The sequence below is a fragment of the Panthera pardus genome, unplaced genomic scaffold, assembly GCF_024362965.1.
Source record: "Panthera pardus isolate Hobbes unplaced genomic scaffold, ASM2436296v1 HiC_scaffold_17, whole genome shotgun sequence".
NCBI lineage: Eukaryota > Metazoa > Chordata > Mammalia > Carnivora > Felidae > Panthera > Panthera pardus.
In genome coordinates, this window is record NW_026526732.1 from 56605804 (window position 1) to 56624808 (window position 19005).

Genomic DNA, 19005 nt, shown 5'->3' on the forward strand with positions numbered 1-19005 from the left:
ATCAGGCATGGAGCCGGCCTCAGCCTCTCCTACTGTGACTGGAATAGAGTACAGGTGGCCCTTGAACAATGTAGGAGATAGAGGTGCCAACCCCTCGTGAGGTCGAAAATTCCCTTATAACTTTTGACTCCCCCAAACTTTACCGATAGCCCACTGTCGACTGGAAGCCTTACTGATAACATAAACAGTCAATTAACATGTATTTTGTGTGTTTTTTGTATTATGTACTGTATTCTTATACTATCGTGAGCTAGAGGAAAGAAAATGTTACAGAGAAAGTCATAAGGAAGAGAAAATACATTTATAGTACTGTAAAAAATCCACAGATAAGTGGACCTGCCTGGCTCAAGCCCATGTAGCTCAAGGGTCAACTGTAATTCTGCTTGAGTGCTCTTGCTAACTCACTGTTCACCTTGACCGGGTGACTTCAATACTGCATGCCTCAGTTTCCGTGTCTGTAAAGTAGACAAGGCGTTTCCTTCCATCATTAAATCAGTAATGCTGTTGCACACACTTTGTGATCTCCACAGTGCTGCCCCTGAGTGGCTTTGCGGCTGTACACTGACATTGTAACCAAAATAAAAGCCCGTTTCCTCTTTGACACTCTTTTTAATGAGGCGCAGTGGAATCAGCAAACTTCTTCTATAAAGGACTATGTATTAAATGTTTCAGATGTTGAGAGCCATATAGGCCTCTGTTGGGTTGTTTTTGTTTTCCGACTCTTTAAAAGTATAGAAACTATCGTTAGCTTAAGTGCCGTAGGAAGGCAGGCCAGGGTGAATTGCCAGTTCCTTGGCAATAAGCATTTGGCATTATATTTCTTTGGGACTCAATACATTTTATTTTCTGTTTGAATGAAATAAGAAATGTGACCCATAACAGGTTTTGTGGTTTTTTTTTTTTTAATGTTTATTTACTTTTGAGAGAGAGAGAGAGAGGGCGAGCAGGGGAGGGACAGAGAGGGGGAGACAGAAGATCCAGAGCAGGCTCTGTGCTGACAGCCGAGAGCCCAGGGTGGGGCTTGAATTCACGAACTTCAAGATCATGACCTGAGCCAAGTCAGATACTCAACGGACTGAGCCACCCAGGTACCCCCATAACAGTTTTTTTTTTCTTGAATGGATCATCTTGCAAAAAGGGTTGTTCATTATTTTAGTCCTACTTTCTACTCTTTCTCTCATATTCTCAAGCACATTATAAATATCAGTGAATTTTAGAACAGCTTTCTTTCAACACAGAATCATGGTTTTCCAGAGCACAGTTGGTGGTTATTGTAGGAGATCCCATTTGAAGACCATTTTGAGTTAGGGTGGGCCCTTGGACCTTGATGATCCATCCAAAAGTAGAGGCCAATGATAGCACATTTTCATCTGTCATTCAAAATATATTATGTTCTTAATTTCCTGAAGTTTTCCTCTGAGAACTTACCTGTTTGTAAACATCAGATTGAACCTTCAACTGAATTTAGAGCTAATATATTTTATTCTTGTTTCATTTCTTACTAATAGCCAGAGGTGAATATTCTGAGTCTGAGTTTTCATAGTATGAAGAACTTTCTAATTGCTTACTTACAAACAGGGTAGGCTTGGGTATAGTTGATCTGTTATGAAACCTGTCCCTTGCCCTGCCTTTGCTGCCAGGGTCCCCTGACTTCCTGCAGACCATTTCTTGCCCTTCTTACAAACTGTTTTTGTTGATATTCTTATCTAATGCCACCCATTCTCCAATTTTTAAAGAATATTCTTCAGTTTCAAATTTTAACAAGGTTCTCTGAAGTTGACAAGGTAGGAGGCCTTAGGAAGACAGCATAGGCAAAAGCAAAACTGGTAAAATAGCACCTTTGTATATGTTTCTTTAATTCTGATGGTTTGTGGGATCTCAGACTACTGACTAGGAAGGCTGGCACCTTGGCAGGGTGTGAACGTAGTCAAATGACTGCATGATCTTAGTACAGCAGACTGTGTTAAGGGAACAGATTCAAGAGTAAACTCTGCCCCTACCTGGCTGTCTGATGTTAGGCAGCTTTTCATCTACTCTGAGACTCAGTTTTCTCCTCTGTAAAGTTGGGCTGATAACAGAGCCTTCTCCATAAGATAATTGTGAGTTCTAAATGAGTTAACAGTATGTAGTTAGTGCCATGAAAGGACTAGTTATCATTTATTGAGGGAAAAATATGCTTTCATGGATATATATCAGTGGATAAAATTCCATATGGAAAATTTTATGTCTGACTTGCTTTTTCCATTTAAATTTTCTCTATAGGCTTTTGTTGAGGCCCAGAACAAGATTACTGTTCCATTTCTTGAACAATGTCCTATCAGAGGTTTATACAAAGAGAGAATGACTGAACTGTATGATTATCCCAAGTATAGTTGCCACTTCAAGAAAGGAAAACGGTATGTGAGGTTGCTTTTATTTTTCTTTTTACTTGTCTAATTGAATGCTTTCTTTAAATCTTGAAATACAAATTCTAAATAACTTGCCATTGATGGAATTAATTCACTCTCAAGTCAAATCATTTCTGTGCTTGAGTATTGGAATAAAAACTTTTGGTCTGTTGTCCATATTCTTAAAATTATAATTAAGAAATTTGGTAGAGATACTTCCTAGGGAAAAATTCTAGATTATAGGAAGTTATTGTTGTCTTATGGCTAGTAATTGGTGAGATAGGATGATTTGCAGACAGCAGTGGAGATTTGTTTGCCTCTAAGATTCCCTTTGGCTTATACTGCTAGAAAGGATTTTATTGTATGGGTGTCTTTCACCCAGGAATGGAAATGGCCAGGAGGCGGCACCTATTACTAATTCACCTCTCTTGTTCCTCTCCCTTTCACACCTACTTAGACATATTCTCTTGTTCTTTTTTTTAAGTCTCTGGAACCATCATCATAAATTTATTGAGAATTTCTTAGACCCCCCTCCGCCGCCTTCACACACACACACACACACACGCACACACACATATCAGCAAAGTACCGTCTACATGCCTGCCCCCCCCCCGCCCGCCGCTTGTTTTGTAAATAAAATTGAAATGGCACACAGACCTGTCCATTCATTTACATATTATCCATAGCTGCTTTTGTACAACTACAGAATTGAGTAGCAGCAGCAGAGACTCTATGGCACACAAAGCCTAAAACATTTGCAGTTTTGCCCAGTACAGAAAGGGTTTGTCCACCCCTGCCCTAGCGGCTTGCCGAGGGCAGGATCCAGCATTTCATTTTAGAATACCTGTGTTCTTTTCCATTGAAAAGAAAAAAAATTACTGCTTTCTTTGATTATCAGTTTTCATTTTAGCAAATGAAGCAGGCTTTATTTGTTCCCATTTAGTTAATATGCAGAATTACGATAAATTATTTGAGTACTCAAAACAATTCAGATAACTAACTCTAGGCACAGGGAGGTGGTGGGACCTTCCATCCTAGTCCCCACGTATGTCCCTGGCATAGCCCATTTGGAATTGAACCCTTGTGTGTGGTTTTTCTTTTTGCTTGTGTGTATTTGATTGTACCCCACAAGTGGAAAACTCTACCGCTAAATAAAGACCATCTCTGTCCCCCAGGTATTTCTATTTTTACAATACAGGTTTGCAGAACCAGCGAGTATTATACATACAGGATTCCTTAGAAGGTGAAGCCAGAGTGTTCCTCGACCCCAACATACTCTCTGACGATGGCACGGTGGCTCTCCGAGGTGAGTGCTACACAGCCAAGCCCACAGGAGTCCCAGGGCCCTCACTCACGGCTCTGACGTTGCTGCAGTCCCCTCACCTCTGAAATACCAGACGGGATGGACCATATTGTGCAACAGATGCACATGCAGTATCAGGAAAGCTAATTTTTGCACAGTATCTTTGGAATACATGAGTAGCCATGTGTTTTGGTGGCATGAAGCAGAACTGGAGAATAATTCACACTGGACCCAAATTAGCTTCCAGGGCTTCTGAGATATTTAAGTACCAACATCATTGCTTCTAACATCCCTGAGACCTATCTGTGTTTAGAAAAAAAATCTTCTGTAAGTAATTTAAGCTCTACGAAGAATGTTCCGACTATAAATATAAAATAGGAAAGAATATTTACAAGATCTCTTTCCTTGGTGGGGAGGAAGTGATCAGAGTTTTAAACTTTAGCTGTCAGTATTTTAGAATTAAAAGTAAAAAAAAAAAAACAAAACACAGTCTTGTAGAAATTAGACCGGTTGATACCCTGTTGCCTGAAGATGCAAGTTTAAAACCCAAATCATTAAGATTGGCCTGTAGTGACCACATGTCTCCTCAATAACTCCACCCCAAGATAACCACCACAGTCCATAACCATTACTGTTGGTTTGTGCCATGAGCACTGGTTCTAAGGAAGGAAGTTGGTTCTTCTCTGGTTCTATGCTTTAATAGTTGTATACTCTGGGAATCATCTCTCGTTGGTATCCTAGATTTTAATGAAGTTGGCTCAGCATTTCCCTGACTGTTCCCTGCAGTTCCCTGGCTGTAGCATCCTCTGTTTTGTAGAGAAAGCACAGGTGGGGGTTCAGCCTGCGGAATTGAGCAATTGGAACACGGTCGTCCTGTAATCGATTAGGTGGGAATCAAAAGGCCCTGTTGTAGCAGCGCTTTGGGAAGACCCTTCTGTGGAGCCACTCAGCCACTTCATGGGTCTTCCCCTCTTCTTCCTAAATAGCTGTGTATGTAAATGATGGTCCTTTACCTAACTCGTGTTGAAAGTAATCAGTATTGAAACTAAGATGCCAGCCAGCTAACCAAAAATATCCTCCCGTGAATTTGAGCTTGCACTTGTAAATGAAGTTAATACACTGGTTTGGTATGTAAGAACATATCCTGTGTAGGATATCATTTAATTTTAACTAAAGTCTGTCTTGTAACTCATCCAGAAGAACTTCATTATAGGAGAGTCTCTGAAAATTCTTTCCAGTAACATTTTAATGGAATGCCTGCCATATACAGGTCCTGATAGATGAAAAGGGAAATTAGACATGGGACCTGGCCTCAGTCTTCAAGTTTTCTGAAAATGATATTATAGGGAGGTTACAGTGTGGGTAAACATACTGAGTGTTTTGATAGCATGTGATTTTTTTATACATTTCAAATCAATTATTTAAATTTTTCCCAAAAAATTTCGTTATATAGAAATAATTTATATAGAGTGAGAAGTATTTTCTCTCCATCACCTTCTAGACTCTTCTCTGTATTTATATAGAGATGAGCTTGCATACTTCATAAGAATCATAAATGATTAATAAGGAGATTTTGTGAAATTTTAAACTTATTTACCACTAATAGAAATTCCATGTCACATAGTAGGGCAGTTCTGAAAATAGTTGAGTTTCTGAGGATAATTTTCAACCCCTACTAAAGTTTAGCAAACATTGTAAGAGGAAATCTCTAGTGTCAGTATCTGGTAACAAATGCTCTCTATACCTACTTTATATTTATAAAAGCTGATATAAACATATAAAATTTCTCAACACATATTCTGTAGTGATTAGAACATTCTGTCATGGACTTAAAGAATTGGACGTGCATAACAGTTCATAAATGGTGTTGCTTTTCTTTCTTTTTCACGGTCACTTTTGGAATATGCACTGTGTGAGCCTTCACTGCAACCCTTGGGCTTTATTTACCTGGGCTTGTGCTGGTCAGATGGTGTGGACGTTAATCCTTGAGTGCCAGCAATGCTTAGAAAATGAGGTTGTAAAGAGTGATTTCAAATAGTTTGGAATCCATTCCAAAAATTACTTAATGGCTTCCGTTTAGTTCTGTTACATGCTACGTGTCATAATCCAGTCGATACTCTAAAAGTAGTTTCCTTATTCTTTTTCCCCTTCCTCTTTAGAGTATAAATAAAATATGTTGAAAGTCTCAGATGAGCTCTGCTTTTAACTGAACTGCTTATTGAATTATAGAAATACAAACAATGAAAGTATCTTAGTGGTCATATAATCCAATATGTCATTTTACAGGTTAAAAAAACTAAGACCCAGAGAGGTTCGGACACTTGTCCAAGCTCGTGAGGTGAATTCCTGTAAGGCCTGGGCTCAGCCCTCTGGGTTCCTCACTGCAAGTTTCCTGCTCCTTCTGTTGCACATCTGGCAGAGAACGTTGTCAGACAGCACGGAGGGCAGTGGGCAGGGCTAGGGGTTGTGTCCCCAAGTTCACTGAGGATTTATCCTGTGTCCCATAGGCTATGCATTCAGTGAAGATGGTGAATATTTTGCCTATGGTCTGAGTGCCAGCGGCTCAGACTGGGTGACGATCAAGTTCATGAAAGTTGATGGTGCCAAAGAGCTTCCAGATGTGCTTGAGAGAGTCAAGTTCAGCTGTATGGCATGGACCCATGATGGGAAGGGGATGTTCTACAACTCATATCCCCAACAGGATGGAAAAAGTGATGGTAAGTTAAGGTATCAGGTGAAGCACCTTTTTCGTGAAATAGAAGTGTGACTTCATAAGACTTTAAAAGCTAAACCCTACATGGAAGTTGTTTAGTGTAGAACCCAGTTTCCTCAAAGGATGTTGTATCAGTTGTGTAACAGACTGCCCCAAAACTTATTGGCTCAGAATAATAACCATGTTTGGGTTTTTTTGTTTGTTTGTTTGTTTGTTTGTTTGTTTGTTTTGCTTGTGACCCTGTGAGTTGGCCAGGCAGTTCTGCTGGATTAGCTGAGTTCTGTCATGTTTCCATGTTCTGCTGTGGATCAGTTGGCTGATCTCAGCTTGGCTGTTTCCCGTGTCCGGGCCTGGGTTCTGATCTATGTGGTCTCTCATCCTCCAGCAGGCTAGCCACTTGGTTTGCATGGCAGCTCAGCAGGATTCCAAGAGGGAGAGCCAAAAGGCACAAGCCTCTTTGATGCCTAGGCTTGCTACTGGCACTGCCTCGTGTTGCTGCATTCTGTTGGCCAAAGCAAGTCATGGGGCCAGCAGCCCCTGTTCAAGGGGTGGAGAAACAGATATAAGGACCCATGACAAACGGAGCCATTATTGTAATCAGTCCTTTACAGATGTGTTACATCTCCCAAGGAGGCATGGAGAAGATGGATCTTTTTTGTTTTCTACAAAACCAATTTACTTAATGACGTTGAGTGATTATGAAATTTTCCTACTGTGGTGATCGTATCTCTTCCTCTGATCAGAAGTTATGGGTCACCTGGTTGATGTATCCTGACATTTTCCTCCTTGTTAACTTGCAGGACATACCTTTGTTCTTCTTTTCACTTGCACAAAGATCCTATTGTGCTCAAGTAGTCTCTTTTCTTTCCCCCTTTACTCTTCATCTTCCCAGATAGAAAGGGCCAGGTACCTTGAACCTTGCTGATATAAGCTTTTAACACCACCTTCTTCATGCTTTACCATCTCTGGCATGTAGTGTTTTCCTGTTGTCTTGGTTGGTCTTTACAGGGGAGACCAAAAAACTATTTCACTGGCCATTTCGTGTTAGAGAACAATGTTATTTGTGAAAAACATGAAAATTATTATTTAGGCTCAGCTTTCAGTGGCAAAAATAGGGAAGATTAGTTATTGTGATTGATTTCAGAAAGGTACCATCTTTTGCCAGCTGTAATTTGCTGCCCTCTTGTCACGAGGACCTCAACGGCCACTCAGGTTGTGTGATGGAGGGACTTACAATGAGGCTAAACAATTCTGACCATGTGCTTCCTGGGAAAGCTATGGAAAGTCACCAAGTTCTGTACAACTTTCTTTTATATTATGGTATTACCTTTTTCATTGTCCTGAAAGCTTGGTGCCTTTTCAGAATGAAAAAAAGAATAGTTCAGTCTCACAACAGCCTCCAAAGCCAGCAGATATGTGTGAATTACTTCCAGAGTGATGCCCAACCAAAACTTAAAAAGAAAAAAAAAAGTCTTTACCTTCTAGAGCATTTTTAGGTTCGCAGCAGAACTGAGGAGGAAGTGCAGAGATTTCCCGTACCTCCCCTGTCCCCACATGCAGAGCCTCCCCTATTATCAACATCCCTCTCCAGACGAGGTAAGATTGATGCGCCTCCATTGACACATCATACTCTCCCAGAGTCCAGGGTTTACATTACAGCTCACTCTTCATGTTGTATATTCCGTAGGTTTAGACAAATGTAAAATGTGATTGATTAATCATATGCATGCTACTTGATATCTATCTACCATTGTAGTGTCAGTTTTACCGGCCTCATAATGCTGTATTCCACCTATTCACCTCCCTCTCCACTAGCCTCTGGCAACCACTCATCTTTCTTTCTTTTTTTAATGTTTATGTATTTATTTTGAGAGAGGGAGAGAGAGAGAGCAAGTGAGCAAGCGGAGAAGGGGCAGAGAGAGAGGAAGAGAGAGAGAATCCCAAACAGGCTCTGCGCTGTCAGCACAAAGTCCGAGGCCAGGCTCGACCCCATGACCATGAGACCATGACTGAGCCAAAATCAAGAGCCAGACACCCAGAGAGTGAGCCACCCAGGCGCCCCAACCACTAATCTTTCTACTGTCTCCATAGCTTTGCCTTGTCCAGAATGTCACATAGTTGGAATCGTACACTATGTAGCCTTTTTAGATTGGCTTCTTTCACTTGGTAATATGCATTTAAGTTGCTTCCATGTCTTTTCATAGCTTGATAATTAATTTCTTTTTAGCACTGGATAGTATTCCACTGTCTGAATGTAGCACAGTTTATTTATCCATTCACCTATTGAAGGGTATCTTGGTACCTTCCAAGTTTGGAATAAAGCTGCTATAAACATCTGTGTGAAGGTTTTGTGTGGACATAAATTTTCAAATACTTTGAGTAAATACCAAAGAGTGATTGCTGGATTGTATTGGAAGAATATGTTTAGTTTTGTAAGAAACTGTGAAACTGTCTCCAAAGTGGCTGCACTAGTTTGCATTCCCCCAGCAATGAATCAGAGTTCCTGTTTTTCCGCATCCTCACCAGCATTTGGTGTTGCTGTTGTTACGGATTTTGTCTGTTCTGGGTGGGGGCATGTGGAGTATAGTTGTATATTATTGTGTGAATTTGCATTTCCTTGGTGACCTATGATGTGGACCATCTTTTGATATGCTTCTTTGCTATCTGCATACCTTCTTTTTTTTTAAATTTTTTTAATGTTTATTTTTGAGAGAGGGAGAGAGACCATGTGCAAGCGGGGAAGGGGAAGAGAGAGAGGGAGACACAGAATCCAAAGCAGGTTCCAGGCTCTGAGCTGTCAGCACAGAGCCCGACGTGGGGCTCAAACCCACAAACTGTTAGATTGTGTCCTGAGCCAAAGTTGGATTCTTAACTGACTGAGCCACCCAGGCGCCCTCGCATATCTTCTTTAGTGAGGTTTGTGTTAAGATCTTTGGCCCATTTTTTGATAGGATTGTTTCTTTTCTTATTTTTGAGTTTCAAGAGTTCTGTGTAAATTTTGGGTAATGGTCCTTTTACGAGATGTGTGTTTCACAGATATTTTCTCCCATCTGTGACATGTCTTACTCTCTTGACAGCGTCTTTTACAGAGTAGAAATTTTTTATTTTAATGAAATCCAGCTTATTGGTTCTTTCTTTCATGGATGGTACCTTTGGCATAGTATCTAAAAAAGTCCTTCCCAAACCAGAGGTCGTCTAGATTTTCTTCCATGTTATCTTTTAGGGGTTTTATAGTTCTGCATTTATGTTTAGATTTGTGATCCAACTTGAATTCTCTCTTGTGAAGGGTGTGAGGTCTGTGTCTGGATTCATTTTTTCCACATAGATGTCTAGTTGTTCCAGCACCATATGTTGAGGAGGCCATCTTTGGGGCGCCTGGGTGGCTCAGTCGGTTAGGCAGCCGACTTCAGCTCAGGTCATGATCTCGCAGTCCGTGGGTTCGAGCCCCGCGTTGGGCTCTGTGCTGACAGCTCAGAGCCTGGAGCCTGTTTCAGATTCTGTGTCTCCCTCTCTCTCTCTGACCCTCCCCCATTCATGCTCTGTCTCTCTCTGTCTCAAAAATAAACATTAAAAAAAAAATTTTTTTTAATAAAAAAAAAAAAAAAAGAGAAGGCCATCTTTGCTCCATTGTGTTACTTTGGCTCCTTTGTCAAAGATCAGTTGACTGTATTTATGTAGGTCTGTTTCTGGGCTCTTTACTCTGTTCCATTGATTTATCTGTCCTTTTGCCAGTACCACACTGTTTCGATTATTTACAGTAAATCTTGAAGTCAGGTAGTGTCAGCCTCCAACTTTGTTCTTTGCCTTCAATATTGTGTTGGCCGTTCTGGGTTTTTTGCCTCTCCGCATGAACTTAAGGACCAACTCATCGATATCCACAAAATAACTTGCTGGGACTTTTATTGGAATTAAATTGAATCTGTAGGTCAAGTGAGGAAGAATTGACATGACAGTATTCCTGTCCATAAACATGGATCATCTCTCCCTTTATTTAGTTCTTTTTTGATTTCTTTTATCAGTTTTGTAGTGTTTCTCATATAAGTCTTAATACATATTTTGTTAGATTTGTACTTAAGCATTTTATTTTAGGGGGTATTAATGTAAATGGCAATGTGTTTAAAAAAATTTTTTTGTTGAGGTATAATTGACATATTTTATGTATACAACCTAATGATTCAATATTTGTATATATTATGAAATGATGATCATTTAAATCTAGTTAACATGTCTCACATCACCATACATAATTATAAAATTCTGTTTCTTGTGATGGGAACTTTTCTTTTTTTTTAAGTTTATTTATTTATTTTGAGAGAGACAGAGACAGCGTGAGCAGAGAAGGGAGACTGAGGGAGAGAGAGAAGCCCAAGCAGGCTCGCACTGCCAGCCCAGAGCCCGATGGGGACCTGAACTCACGAAACCTGAGATCGTGACCTGAGCCAAAACTGAGAGTCAGATGCTTAACCAACTGAGCCACCCAGGCACCCTGTGATGAGAACTTTAACCTGTCCTCTCTTAGCAACTTTTAAATATACAATACAGTATTACTATTACTAACTATGGTCCCATGGTGTATATTATGTCCCTAATGGTATTGTGTTTTTAACTTCAAATTCCACTGTTTATTATTGGTGTATAAGAAAGCAATTAAGTTTTACATGTTAACTTTGTATCCTATGACCAGATAAGTAAGTTTTTAAATATTTCTAGCATTGTATAATACCAGTGGAATAGATTTTCTGAAAATTGTCAACTGCCACTTCAGTGTATACATTTTTACCTTCTTCAGGTACAGAGACATCCACCAATCTCCACCAAAAACTCTGTTACCACGTGTTGGGGACTGATCAGTCAGAAGATATTTTGTGTGCTGAGTTTCCTGATGAGCCCAAATGGATGGGTGGAGCTGAGGTATTGTGCTACTGTGAAATTGCCCCACAAAAATGATGTCACACGAATTGTGTATATAAATATTCTTGTGTGATCCTTATGGATAAGTCCTGTGAGTGAATATTCTCTTAAAAATATCGGTATTCAAACTGACTTTTAGTTTTGAAAGTGATAAACCTTTTAACTGCAACCTCCACAGAAAACTTTAATACCATACCTGCGTATGGTGGAAAATGTAAAAGTACAGAATCAGAATCACATAAAGCAAAACACAAACATTTTGAAATTCGGAATCTTATTTCTCAGAGGTGAGGAGAATATCCTTCCAAACATTTTCTTTGTTTAAGTGAGAATGTGGGGAGCAAGAGTGTGTGTGTTTTCCTTTTTACACAGCTTGCCTCTTCATATTTTATTCACCTTTTACATTTAAAATGTATATTTTTGGACATTTTCCCATCATATATATAGATAGTTCATGTATACCTTGGGGGTCTTGACCATAATCAACTGTACTGAAGTTTGTGAAGTTACTGGCTTAGATTTTACTCTGTATGTTGAGAATCAACTATGGAAAAACTTAGAGGTGCTTGGAGTAAAATTGTAACTCTTGTTAGTTCATTTCTGGATACTAAGAAATATTTTTTAAATGAGAAAAAACATTCTAAATGTTTTGATATAGGTGGGCTGTCGGCCCATTTTTAATGGGAATGAGAAATCCACTAGGAAGTCTTTAGCTCATGGAACCACTTACCTTTTTTGGTAAAAAAGGAACATTTTATATTTAAACTTCAGCCCATGGGTCTGATTGACTAGGGGGTAGAATAGGAATCCACAGTATTTGAGCTCATGTGCATTGATACACCTTATTCCAAGTTGTCCTTCTATTTATTTATTTTGTTTCCATAGACCAGGGGTTGGCAAACTATTGCCTGCCTTCAGGCCAAACCTGGCCTCCTGCCAGCTTTTGTAAATAAAATTTTTGAGGAACACAGGGAACACAGCCACACCATTTCTTTACGTACCGTCTGTGGCTGCTTTCAGACTTCAGTAGCAGAGATGAGTAGCTGCCACAAAAGGCCCACGACCCACAAAGCTGGGAACACTTTCTGGCTCTTCATAGGAAAAAAACCACAAAACTTGTCAGACTTGAATGCAGTGTGTTAAAAGTGAATTTCTAGGACTTACATTCTCTGAGACTGTGTCCTTTTTTCATGCTTTTTCTTTCTCGCTTAAGTGCCGCCTCCCATGAGCTTTCCATCTGTAGTTGCTGTTGTCATTTTTCTCACCTATTTGTTTTCTGACTCTTTGTGGAGATTGCTTCTACTCTTTTCTTCTTAGTTCAGCTTCTCCTCCTGCATAAGTCCTCTAGTTACTATGAATAATAGGTGTTTGTTTATGAAATGATACACATCTTTACTGTCATCCAGGTGTAACAATTAGGGAGATAAATATGCTGCCCCAAAACATTTTAATGTCAGTTCATGTGTTTCTTTTTACCTTTTGTGGGGGGGGAAGGTATTGATGGGGAAAACTTAAAATAGTATATTTTAATAATCAGTTTTATTCCCTCTGAATTCTTCATAAAATCAAAGACATACTCTTCTAGAGAAATTCTTATGCTTCAAAGCTAATAATTTCATTACAGCAGAACTGTTTTAATTAAAGTAATCTTATTTGGTTGATACAGTAACATGGGTACTGGAAATAAATGCCAGAATATTTATATGATTTAGCATAGTGGTCTAAAAGAAAACAAACTTCATAGTAAAATACACGTGCAACTCAAGTTGCTTGGATCTCTCTTAGCGTTTGGATGAAGCAGTTAGGTTCTTTTTTTACTTTTTTTTAAAGTTTATTTATTTTGAGAGAGAGAGAGCGCAAGCAGGGGAGGGGCAGAGAGAGAATCCACACCATCAGCATGGAGCCCGATCTCACAAACTGTGAGATCGTGACCTGAGCTGAGATCAACCCTCAGACTTTTAACCAACTGAGCCACCCAGGTGCCCCAATTTTTTTTTTTTTACTTTAAAAAAAATTGTGGTAAAATAGACATAACAAAATTTACTAGTTTAATCAATTTTTTAAAGTTTATTTATTTTTGAGAGACAGAGAGAGAGACACACACAGAACTCAAAACAGACTCCAGGCTCTAAGCTGTCAGCACAGAGTCCAAGGCGGGGCTCGAACTCATGAACCACATGAGATCATGACCCGAGCTGAAGTCCGAGGCTCAACCAACTATGCCCCCAGGCGACCCTAGTTTAATCATTTTTAAGCATAGAGTTAAGTGGCATGAAGTACATTCACATCATTGTGCAACTATCACCAGCATCCGTCTCCAAAACTTTTTTCAGTTTGCAAAACTGAAACTGGGAAAGCAGTAACCCCCCGGCTTCCCAGCTTCCTGGCTCCCCGGCTCTCCCCGTCCCCTGCTGACCATCAGTCTACTTTCAGTCTATGTTGGACTACTCTAGGTGCCTCATATAAATGTCATCATACAGTATCTGTCCTCTTGTGACTTGGCTATTTGACCTAGCATAAAGTCCTCAGGTTCATCCATGTTGCAGCACGAGTCAGAATTTCCTTCCTTTTTATGGTGAATAATAATCCATTGTGTGTGCCCACCACATTTTATTTACTCATCTGTTGATGGGTGCTTGAGGCATTCCATAGCATTATTGTGAGTAATCCAGCTTTCAAGAAATACAGTGAAGATCTATCATCTGTGTATTCGACATATGTATATTCAGTTCTACTGGGCAAGTGACAAGAAAAGCAGATTTTAGTAGTTGAGGTGAACCTTCTACCGTTCTTTAAAAAGACGTTCACTCTATGTAAATTGTCTGATATAATCTTTACCAGAGCCTTGCGAAGGAGGTGATCATTCCATCGCATGGACGGAGTAAAATGCCTGCTAGAGGCATTAGCTTGCAAGCCTGTGGCTGGAACTGCCTGCTGAGTGTGTTAGACTCCACAGCCTGTGTCTTCCTAACCACACGTGCTCGCCTCTTTGGTCAAAAGGAAAGAGCTCTTGCAAAAACAGCAACAATAATTGTTGAAAGGATGGTAGTGACTGAAGGGATGCATCTCTGCTGCACAGAGGTACTAAAGTTGTTTAAAAAAACAAGAACTAAAGACCTATATGGTGAGTCCTAAGGAACTTCATGTTGGATCAGAGCCTCAAAAGTGGATGATGCAGAGGAAGTCCATAAGAGAGCGAGCGGGGTTAGTAAACAAGCTGGATGTGGTCTTCCTTGAAGCTGTACTGCAGCTGCCAGGGGAGTCTCCTTACAACAGGTGTCACCCTGCCACTTGCTAGCATTGGTTGCTTCATTACTCATAAGTTTAAGGCATAGCATTGGTTGCTTCATAACCATGCACCAGTGCATGTGCTGCATTGCTCTTTCACTTTTCATGGAGTTGCTTTTAGGATCGTCATTTTGAACCTTGTGTTTGGTTAATCCCTCCAACACTGTCCCAGCATCTGAGCAGAGAGCTGGTGTTACGGTGATGGTGTGCTGTAACACAAAGTAGGAGGTTTTATTCTGGTCCTGTGTGCGTAGCCCTGAGTACATCACTTCTCTCCAGATATTTCCTTCATTTCTTCCAGGGCTTTTTTAGCTCTGAAAGTCTAGGCTAGAGGATTTAGCACAACATCTCATAGATGCTGAGGCAGGCTTCCTGGGCCAGGTGGTAGCTGCTGGATGTGAGAGCAGTTTGGGCATTGTGGGTACGGTTGGAGGGCCCTCTGGGGTGAGTGGCTGAGTGTGTGAATGTGTATGAATTTCTCTGGTGAGCTGCCATCCTTCTTTCCTTGGGCTGCTGCAGTCCAGGTTCACTGAGGACTTCCCTTTTATCCTTGATACTATCTCCTTATGACTCTTCCTTCACAGCTCCTCAGCCTTCCTGCAGGAACAGGTCTTTCTTGCTTGAGCAGTCCATTACCTGTAATCAGGAAGTGGCTTTAGTTTTTCCATCCTTGCCTGTGACAGCACCTCTCCCCAGGATGACTGACTTCTATCCAACAGAACCCATAACTTTCTGGATGCTTTTGGGTATTAGAACTGTTTGTAGTCCAAAGCAGGCTCTCCAGTTGACATGCTTCTTCCCTCTCCTTCCAGTTTGGTGAGCACATGGGGGATGGGGGGGAGGGACTACTCAACCCCCAGCTTGGTGGTTTTTTTTTTTTTTTTTTCACATTAAGACTTTATTAAAGGTAGCTCCAAACTAGCACAGCCCAAATATCCATCATCAAGTGCATGAATGAACTAATTGTGGTACGTCTCTATGATGGCATACTACTCAGCAGTAAAAAGGAGCAAACTGTTGATACACTTAACAATAGGGATGAATCTCAGTTATGCTCAGGGAAAGAAGCCAGAAAAGAGGAGTACACAGTGTTGGATTCCATTTGTAGAACACTCTAGAAAATGCAGACTAGTCTATAATGGCACATAACAGTCAGTGGTTGCTTGGGGATGGGGGTGGGGAATGGGAGGGAGGGAATATGAAGGGGCAGAGGGAAACTCTGAAGGACGATCACACTGGAACATTGGAATTGACGTTGTGCAGGTGAGGCCATTCCCAGCAATGACGGTGACTCCAGGTATCTCACCTCAGTTATTCATCATGGATTAGTTTCTCCAGCGGCCATGCAAGGAGGAGGAATCAGAGGAGGGGAAGGTATTTCTGCTCCTCTGGAGCTGTTTGCCAGCATCTCCTTGCCACAGTCTACTTGCAGTCATGATGGGTGTCTTGGTGCCGCCTCCCTCATGGCATCCTTTTGTAGTGAGATCCCCTCAGTTCTGTTCTGTGATGTGGACGATAAACTCTCTGGCTCACATTTGTGTTGCCTCCCAAGGCTTCTGCTCCCAGCAGGGTTCCCTTGGGATTGCGCCTCTCTGCAGCTCCCCTCTTCCATCCTGATTCTGCAGAGACCTTTCAAGATGTCTGGAGGCCAGCTACCTTCCCGGTGCCTCTCATTCCAGGGAAAATGACATCCAGGGCTTGCTCCATCCTGGAAGGTGGGTGGTGGTCACCACTGTTCTTTCTCCTCACCTGCCAGCCAAGGCCCTCCGGCCCTCAGTCCCCTCAGCTCCCTCATTCCCTTGGGGGTAATGTGAAACCTGTCTAGCATTTGCCTTCAAGGGACAGTGGTGTCAATTATTTAACATAGACTGTGAGGCTTTAGTTGGAAGGCAGGGTCGTGGGACAATAGAAATTGTCATGTTTTAGAAGATTCTACCAGATCAGAAAAAAATTACTTTTATTTTATTTTATTTTAAAGATTTGCAGAGCATTTGGGGGAACAAGGAAATCAAGTATTTTGAGGCACTTTTCCCAGCAGAGGGTGCTCTAGATGAAGATTCTGAAAATGTATCCGGTACCTTTAGGAAGGATTAAGGAGAAAATGCCCAGCCTCTTTGTGACCATCTAGCTGAATTCTATATTGAGAACCTAATTCTGTCATAGCTAATTCTTGAAAAAAAAGTTTCTTTTCACAAAGGTAATCCTAATCTTAATGTTTATCACATATCCCTATTGCCATTTTTATATGTTCACTTGTGATCCCTAATAATTCAAATATGTGTCTATTTGTGTGGACATTTATATATTGTACGTACATTATACACGTATTATAAACGTACGTATATGTTGCACTATTTTATATATACACATGTTATACTACATTAACATGTAAAATCACTGCCTGATGCTTGACCCTGTGGGCACAAAGCCAACATTAATTTCCTCACCCTCCCTCCCCCTGCTGAGGTCTAGGCACATGAAGACCCTCGAGGCCTGGTGTGCATCTAGCTCTGCCTGATGAAGCCTACACAGTAATGTCCAGTTGTCCCTCAGGGAATGCTGCCTCACCTGCCCCGTCCTCGTTGGGTAGTTTGGACTTGGAGCAGCAGTTGTCCAGCAGCTTTCTTCCTGGTCAGCCCAGTTCCTGCATTCATTCCCCAGATGCCCAATAAGCCGTTGCCTTGGGTGCAGCACTGTGCCAGGGCCAGGCAGTGCTCGAGAGCAGAGACGGGCATGCTCAGGCCTTTTGGAACATGTTTTTGTTATAGGAAACCATTACGTATAAACATTTTTAAACGTTACTAAGGGGCTTAGGGACTCATGACAATTCCCACCATGTTCAGTTTGTGTGTCATTTTTAAGGGACTGTTGTCCTCTTGACCTTAACTTCAGTAATTGAGCTGGAGGCTGTCAGAGTGTGTCATTAGTGAGCCTTAATTTCCTTGTGCTGTACCAGAGAGCCATGCACTCTCTACTAGCTCCCAGAGACTGATGATTCTCTCTGTTCGTCATGGGAGTGGCTGAGTGGTTGTCTTTATATCAGTCCTGGGGTGGATTCCTAACCAGACTTGGCATGTCCCCGGCTCATCACCTGTGTCCTCTCTTTCATCAGCACTGCATGGCGTGGTAATATCCATCATGCTGATTAGCGTGCGGGAAAATCCCAGCAGCATGGTTGGGAAGAAAAGTCAGGAAACCACACAAAAGACCTGAATGTGAGTAAAAAGCTAGAAAGCGGTGCTACTCTATATACATGAACTAGCTCCTGACTGGAGTTAGTTGGTTTATGTAGTAGTAGGGTTGGATTTGCTGATCAGTCACTTCTCACCTGACCCCTCTTGATCAGTAAGGGAGAAAAGAAAACAAACGGCACATTCTTAAGTAATCAAGCTTCTCTGCCAGACAAACAACCAGGTAGATTGGAAACAATGGCAGCTACATCATGTCAAGACCCACATTGCTCATTTTACTTTGAATGCGTTTTCTTTTCCTAGAGTTCTCTGTCACATCTGTTTGTGGCGTATTGAGGAACACATTGGATAGTATTTGGGTCGATTTCTGTTATTCCCCCATTGCTGTAGTACCACATTGTATTGAGAGAGCTGCGAAATCTGGTTTAATGACTACCTGTTGAAAATGTTTTTGTTAACACATACCACATGAGCTTAAGACTACTCCTGTTGTTCTGTACGAATCTGTCTCCTGTTTTTCTTACAAATCCCTAATCAGTTCCCTAAGTGAAAAGACATCCATAAATGTAGATGATAGTTTGACCTTTAAAAGTTTTCATAGGTTAAGTTTTGGAAACATACTTAATATTAAAGAGATGATGTTATGATTCACTACTATTATGAGAGGAATCCAAAGGAGACTGTGAAATAAAATTGATAAATTTTTCCTGCTCTGAAGGCACATGATTAACTCTCAAGGCTATTAAAATCCATTTTCACTCCTTTTGTTAACTTTCCAGACAATTTTAAGTCTCACTGCTTTTTAGCATACTTTTTTTATATACACAATTCTTTTATCATAATACATAAAAAAATACTTTCCCCAGTTTGAAAAGGTGCATGTAGATTCAAAATATGAAAAAAAACCTTTCTTTACTTCCTGGGTTCTAAATGGAAATTATTATATGTAGCAAAGAAATTTCATGTCTGTGGAGATTCGGTTATTAACACAAGACCACATGACTGGAGCTCAGTAGCTCTGGCATAAGATCGTTCATGAGTCGTTCTTTGAAAATGGTAATTTGTTTGATGAAAGTCCACTTATTCTCTCCCTATATATAAATATCAGCTCTGTGTCCTGTCATTTTGAAAGACAACTTTGTAGATAAATGATTAGGAGTTTAAAACATTAATAAGTGATCTTCTGTCCATTTTCTCCTAACATGAGATGAA

At 40.7% G+C, this 19005-nt stretch overlaps 1 protein-coding gene across 1 annotated transcript in view; it reads left to right on the forward strand.

Moving 5' to 3' along the window:
* The window catches only part of PREP (prolyl endopeptidase), a 119727-nt gene that overhangs the window by 22217 nt on the left and 78505 nt on the right, over window positions 1-19005 (forward strand). The window contains exons 3-6 of the mRNA XM_019442989.2: window positions 2263-2396; window positions 3563-3693; window positions 6198-6407; window positions 11193-11314. Of these exons, the coding sequence (XP_019298534.1) occupies window positions 2263-2396; window positions 3563-3693; window positions 6198-6407; window positions 11193-11314 (597 nt within the window). The remainder of the gene's footprint in view (window positions 1-2262; window positions 2397-3562; window positions 3694-6197; window positions 6408-11192; window positions 11315-19005) is intronic.